The sequence below is a fragment of the Vicugna pacos genome, chromosome 32 (genome assembly GCF_048564905.1).
Source record: "Vicugna pacos chromosome 32, VicPac4, whole genome shotgun sequence".
Classification (NCBI taxonomy): Eukaryota; Metazoa; Chordata; class Mammalia; order Artiodactyla; family Camelidae; genus Vicugna; species Vicugna pacos.
In genome coordinates, this window is record NC_133018.1 from 10,916,309 (window position 1) to 10,923,281 (window position 6,973).

The 6,973-nt window shown below is 54.0% G+C and overlaps 1 protein-coding gene across 1 annotated transcript in view; it reads right to left on the reverse strand.

Annotated features, from left to right (window-relative positions):
- RASAL1 (RAS protein activator like 1) overlaps positions 1-1,954 on the reverse strand; it is a 29,063-nt gene extending 27,109 nt beyond the window's left edge. Inside the window, exon 1 of the mRNA XM_015239667.3 lies at positions 1,478-1,954. Within this exon, the coding sequence (XP_015095153.2) occupies positions 1,478-1,614 (137 nt within the window). The 5' untranslated portion in view covers positions 1,615-1,954. The remainder of the gene's footprint in view (positions 1-1,477) is intronic.
- Between the last annotated feature and the right edge of the window lie 5,019 nt (positions 1,955-6,973).

The following is a 6,973-nucleotide window of genomic DNA, read 5'->3' on the forward strand; positions in this document are numbered from 1 at the left end:
CTGATTGGTCCACTTCCCTAACTTCTGATTGGTCCATTTGTAGTACTTCATTTGCATGGAGCTCACTCCTGATTGGCCTATTTCTACAAAGCTTGTTTCTGGTTGGTCAACGTCTGTTGTACTTTATTTGCATATGATATTGCAAAGTGTAAAACTGGCAGCCTATAAAAGGGCTGTGTAACCCTACGGACGGGGTCCAGACCTTGGAGTGTTAACTGGTCTGGTTCTAGTGGCGTAATAAGAATGAGTTCTCTCAATTTCCGGAGTGCTTCTTGGTATTTCGCCTGGATCCAGGTTGCTGTCACAACTGAGCTGTAACGCTGAGCTGTAGTTTTTCCGCAACATTTCAACTGTTGGAAGCCACTTCCTTCTTGACACAGCTGCAGGGTTGGAGAGGGGGCAGTTCGTGAAGTCAAAGGTGGGATGCTCCTCACTGGGGGAGTTAAGGCATAGCTAAGTCCCAGCCTCGACCTGCCCCAAGACTCAGAATCCCCGTTCCCGCTCACCCTGACAACGGGGCAAATCCTATGAGATTTCCTACTCTCGCAGCTGCATGCAGTTTGGAAACTCCAGTCCAGAGTTCCTATTGCCCAGATGTGAAATCGAGACTCAGAGAGGACTAGGTTCAAGGTCACACAGACGATGTCCTGCCAAGGATCCCACACCTGGCTCAGGTGCTGACACTCTTAGAGCCCCTTCTGGGCTCCACGCCAAGCAGGAGGGGGGAACCCCTCCCTCCATCCTGCTGATTTGGCAATTGCTGACTCAGCCCTGGGGGAAGCACAGCCAAGGACTGGTATGAAGGGGAGCCCAGGGTCCTCCAGCCCCATCATACTTGGCTGGGGTGGGGGCTGCAGTGGGGAGCTGGTTCTTTAAGCGGTTTAGCATCAAGGGAAGACCCACACTAGGTTGGGAGCTGGCTGGGGAGCTCAGGGCTCTGGGTCTAAAGGACCCGTTTTCTTAAGGCTTGGCCCTTGGGCCACCTGGTGACATTCTGCAAACCTGAATACCGGATGCACAGAGGAATGCTGGAGCCGCCTGGGTCCCAGGCTCTCTGGGGATCCTCCCCAGGGTTCTCTTAAGAAGTGCCCACCCAGGCCTGGAGAAGCCCCACTTCCAACACTTGCTGGATTAAGAAAGAAAGTCTCCCCAAACCCTCTCCCCAGCTCCGACGGAATCCGACCCTCTAAACCCCAGGGCTGAAGCCCTGGAAGACCTTTAGTACATCCCAGGAACAAAAACACCCCTTCCTGGGGGAGGGGCGGGGCATCTGCTAAGTCTACGCGCCCCCTCCCACCTGACAGAGATGGGCATGCGGCCTCTCACCCCATGAAGGTGGATCTGCCCCAATACTTGGTCTTAGACAAGAACCCCTGCCCACTTCACCGACCTTCCCTGGTACGCGGAATGGGTAACCCCGGTCCCATCCCATGCCCGGCACACCCTTTCATCCCCGACAGGCCCCAGGGGTACTCACACGTCCTTGGCGGGCAGCGCCCGGCCCTCCACCACGCGGACATTCAAGGAGCTGCTCTTGGCCATGGCGCCTAGCCCCAAACTTTCCGGCCAGGAGGGCGCCCAGGTTGTGAGGCTGGATTGCGGCGGGGAGGGCATCTACATGTCACCAGCAGCGAGCCTAGCACCCTGTCCCGGGGTTCCAGCGCCGCCTGTCCAAGACGAGGGAAGCTGGACAGGAGGTTTCCGAAATAGGAGAAAGGATAGGTGTCCGGGGAGGGGGCGCCCCACAGGACTTTACAGGTAGGAGCCCGGCGCCAAGCAGGCAGAGCGCGCGGGGCACACCGCCAGCCCTTGCCTTCTAGTCTGACGCTCCTGGTGGGCAGGCGGGGCGCTCAGGGGACGGGAGGGGGCGGCCCAGGGCCCTCCCCGCAATCCCGCCTCCCGCGGGGTCCCCCGCCCGCGCGTTCCCGGGCCCCCTCGCGCGCCCCCTGCCGGCACCCCAGCCAAGCGTGCCAGAGCGCACCGGCCGCGGAGACCCGGGCGCGTGGAGGCTGGGACTGCCAGGTGGGGAGCGGCTCACGGCCATGATGGGCGTGGCCGCAGGCGCCTGGTGAGTTGGCACTGGGCTCAGAAGACACAGTATGTCCCCTGCCTGCCCTGCCTCCGACACGTTCACACCTCCCGGGCTCTTTCCTGCCTACCATCCGGGTGCCGCCTCCTCCGCCCCACCTCCTTGCCCTGTCCCGGAGCAGTTTCGGACACTGGCGGGAGGCGTCGCTAGAGGGAGAGTCGCACATTCCCCCGGGGTCTGTTCTGAGTCAAGGAGGGGGCCTCGAACATCCCCTTCCATCTCTTTCAGTTCCCAATTAAACCCAGACGGTGCGAGCGGCAGCTCTCACGTCACGGGCTGGCACTGCGGGGGAGGAAGCCGCGGCCGGAGGGGGAGGGGAAGGCCTGACGGTAACAACCCCTACAGCAATGATGAAAGCCATCCTACAAGTGTCTGAACACTTACTGTGTGCCAGGCACTGTTCTAAGCGTTTTACAGGGATTATCTCATTTTCGTACTCACAATAACTCTATGCATTACTTACCATTGATTGTACTATTACCCACATTCTATGGATACGTTGGGTTCAGTTTGTGTATCAATAGAATGGGCGTAATTAGGTGGATTAAATAGCATACAGAAGGTATTACAGTCAGTAACTGATCTGGCGTTCTGATTTGCATGCTTACTCTGCTACTTGGTAGCTGTGTGGTCTTGAGCAAGTCACTTAACTTCTCTGTGCCTTGGTTTAGTTTTCTCATCTGTTCAATGGGCATAACACAGTATCGCCCTCACAGAGTTTTGAGAGAATTAGATGAGATACAGCGGGTATGAAGGTCTCAAATACAGGTCTCAGAACACCAAAAGGCACATAAGAAGCTTCCAGAAAGTGTTTGCTATAATTATTATCGCCCTTCAAGGCATAGCTCAAATGTCACCTCTCCTGGGAATTCTTCCAGGATGTCCTCCCACACCAGGCAGAGGTTTTCTTCCTGCAGCTCCAGGTTCATACATTTTTCAAGTTTTAAATGAGATGATGTGACCAGAAGGGCCTATCCCAGGGCAGATACACTATTTCTCCCTGCGAGTTTGTTGTTTACCTAAGAGGTCTTAGAAGGGCTGGCAGTGAGCCTGACTCACTCTGGTGGGGTCAGCCCAGGCCTGGGCACCAGTGGGAAGGGCCGACTGAAAGAGTTTGGGAGCCAACACCCAGACCGGCAATTCTGGGAGGGCCCTGCCCAGCCATGGGAGCAACCCAATGATCTGCCTCCCCATCTCCCTCCTTGACTTCCCACCCAGCACCCCAGCCAGGATTCTAGGATTCAGAGCCCTGGAATTCTCTCCCCAGCTAGCCACTGTCTGGTGAGTCTTCTAACTTCCAGAGACTGGGCCTCAGTTACCCTATCTGGGAATAGGTCTAGCAGGGCTGGCTCTAAGCCTTAGAAGTATTGTGACATCCTTCAGTGGAGTATGAGGGGGTGATCAGACTTGAATCCAGAACACTGGTAGCCCCAAGGGAGTAGTTTAAGCCCTCCCTCATCTTTATCCATCACCCCAGATCCTCACCAGAGGAAAATGGTACTTACATGACTGCTGCTTCATGACAGGTGTCCTGCCTCTCCTCCACCCCCTCACCTAGGTGGGAGCTTTTGGCTGAACCTTTTTATTCCAAAACAGAGGCCTCAGATAAGCTACCCTGCCCCCCAGGACCCCTGATGGGAACTGGGGTCCTTGTCCTGGGGCCATCAGCCATCTCAGCCCATCTTCTGGAACTGAGCAGGAAGTCACATTCCCAGACATCCTCCACAGGCCCCCAGAGGGCTTACTAAGGCCATGGACTGTGCCAGCCAGGCCTCCAGGGGGCTAGCTCTGTCACCTGTCCAATATCCAGCAACCGACCCAACAATGTGCCAGGGGCTGTGGCCCTGTGGCCACAATCCCCATACTTTTCAAATGGCCTGGCCACATCCTGTTGTTCTGAGAAGCTTTGACTTGAAGCTGGCAGAGGGTTTGAGGTCTTCTAGGGCAGCTCGTGTCAAGGAACCAGAGGGGGAAAGGTGGCCCAGAGGAGTGTGACCTGCTAGAGGCCATTCAGGAGAGAAGAGAGCAAGTCATGAGTGCCCAGGCCTGGGCTGTCACGTGGGTCTCACTCCTCTTGTAGGGTTGTTGTGAGAATTAATCAAGATGGCTGTGAAAGGCACCTGGCATCGTTCCTAGTAGGTTCTCAAGAAATGGTCAACCACCTCTCCTTCCCCTGAGCTTCTTCAAGACAAACCCATGATCATCTTCTTGCCAACTCCCTGCAGTGTCTAGCGCCCATGGGATGCACACAGCCCGTACTTCATAAAGCCAAGTGGGAAGAGATGCTGAACTCAGGATTTAAGAGCAGAGGTTTTAGCATTCAGCCAACCTGGGACTGAATCCTGGCACCAACACTTATAAGCTGGATGTTCTCGGGCAAGTAAGTTACCTTCTCGGTGTCCTCAGTTTCCTCATCTGTAAATTGGGAATAATAATAGTGTCCACTTCATAGTATGGGTGGGAGGATGGGATGAAATAAACATCAGACATTCAGCGTAGCCTGGCATTCAGTAAGTGCTCAATAAGTGTCATGGCCATCATGCAATGTCCTGATTCCACCTCTGATCGAGTTCTGAGGCTGGATCCTGAGCACGTGGCTGGGGCAAAGCCCCAGGCCCAACCCTGAATTCCAGGGATGGATGGTGTGGCCACACTTCAGTAGCCAGAGCGGCTCCGGCTTGCTGAGCTGGGGGAATCTGGGGGTTTGTGTCCCAGCTGAGAAATCTGATATGAGATCCCAAGATTGGGCTCCTGCACCCTGACGGGCCCCATGGCCCAGGACTGGCTGAATCCCACTGCCTTTGTCTGAGATGCGGGGACTGGGACCCTGGGAGGTCTCACAGACACGGAGTGGAGGGGGCTCCTCATCCCAAAGTGAGCTCAGGCCTGAGCACGAGCACGGGTGTGCCGAAGGCTGTTCCTACTGGTTCCTGAGAGCCGACTGTGTCCAGAACTTCCCAGCCCCGCGTTCAGCAATGCCACGTCCAGAACTTAGAATCAATCATGGTAGGAGAATTTGCACCATGGAAATTAGCAAACAAACACTGCAGTTTTTTTGGAGAGTCAGTTTAACAATATACCACCGGGCCCAGGATTCCAGGGCCCCAGGGCTCTCTAGACCCCTCTCGCCTCCTGAATTCAACACCCTGAAGATTTTATTCATATTCCCCCACCCCCACCTCCCACACTGCCTGGGCCTCAACAGTTCCTTCCTTTGCATTCCTTTTTCTACCTATTTCCATAAGTCCCTTAGATGCAATTAAATAAAGATGAGGAGGGGTGGGGTGAAAGAGTGGAGACAGGGGGATAGCAATGTAATGGAATACTATACAGCTGTTTAAAAAGGCAGCCTTAGGGGAGGTTTTAGCTCAGTGGTAGAGCATGTGCTTAGCAGGCACAAGGTTCTGGGTTCAATCCCCAGTACTTCCATTAAGAAAAAAAAAAAGTAAGTCATGGGAAAACCACAGTGTATACAGCGTGATACTGAGGCCATAAAATATTATATATATATAAAATTATTGTCATATATTTTTCCATATGTTGTATGCTTGTGTTGTATTTACAATATTGTATATTAAATGATATGTGTAATTCTTATATATGTTCTTACATAAATAAGAATTATATAATATTTTATCTATAAAAAGCATGCACATATATAAAATTCTTTTCTTACTCAACAAATGCGTATTGAGCGCCTACTACGTACTAGGCAGTGGGGCGACCTTAGCATGCATGAAGTCCTGGGTTCAATCCCCAGTACCTCCCTTAAAAATAAATAAACTTAATTACCTGTCTCACCCCACCAAAAAATTCTAGAAAAAAAAATAAAGCAATTCATGCTTCTTCTGGTTTCTGACAGCTCTGCTGTCCTTGCTTCGAATCTCTATTCAGCCTCCGGGCGGCCAGGAAGAGGACCACCCCCCCACCCCTTGCCCGTTGGTTGGCACCACTCTGTGACCTTGGTCTCTTGTTCTCTTGTTTCATGGTGATTTACATGCCCGTCTTATCTCCTAAATGTCACGGACAATGTCTGATTCGTGCTGTGCCTCCCACACCGCTTGGCACATCAGAAAGACTCAAAATACACTCTCCAGGTTAAATAGAATTCAGTGCCCCTCGAGGGCTGGAATCCAGTCTCTCCCCTTGTGATAATGGTCATATTATTTATAATGGTCATTTTTATTTTTTTCCCTATGGTGCCTTAACACTGCCAGCTTCCCACCTCCCTGCTACACCTTCACCCCCAAAGCAGGAGGCAGAGCCCTCCTCTGGCTCTGCAAACCTGCCCATCTCTAGACCTCTGTTTGTTTCACCTGCTGGGAAGTGGCCATCCCTTCTGAGGCCAAGATCAGGGCAAGGCGGACAAGCCCTGGCCCAGGTTGGGGGTGAGGAACATGTTCTTTGTCTCGGGAACACAAAGCCTCATTTATGAGCGCTGGGCACGATTCTGGGCAGGGAGCCACATGGGCCAGGAGGCAGCGGTGGGAGGAGTGGGCAGGATTTCCAACCCCCCCCCCCACCATGGGCTGGCTGCCTTGCAAGCAGGGCCAGTAAGTCCCCTCCTCCCACGGCCTGATGACAAGGTGTCCGTCTGTCAGGCTGCAGTGGCTTCCTCCTTCCTCAGCCCTACTCCGCGAAGGGGAGTGTCCGCCCCTGCCCCCACCTTGGAAAGGACAGGTGGGAAGGAGGAAGCCACTCAAGCGTGAGGCTAGGTGGGTGGCGGTGGGGAGAGTGGATATTTCCAGAGATCCTGGGTTTGTGGCCAAGGGCAAGGCCAGCCGAGAAGCTGTGTCCTGCTGTCACTCAGCAGCCCCACCCAACCCATCCCCCAGGACATGGGGACAGAGACAAGCCGGAGGCCCTGCTTCAACAGCAGGGCAG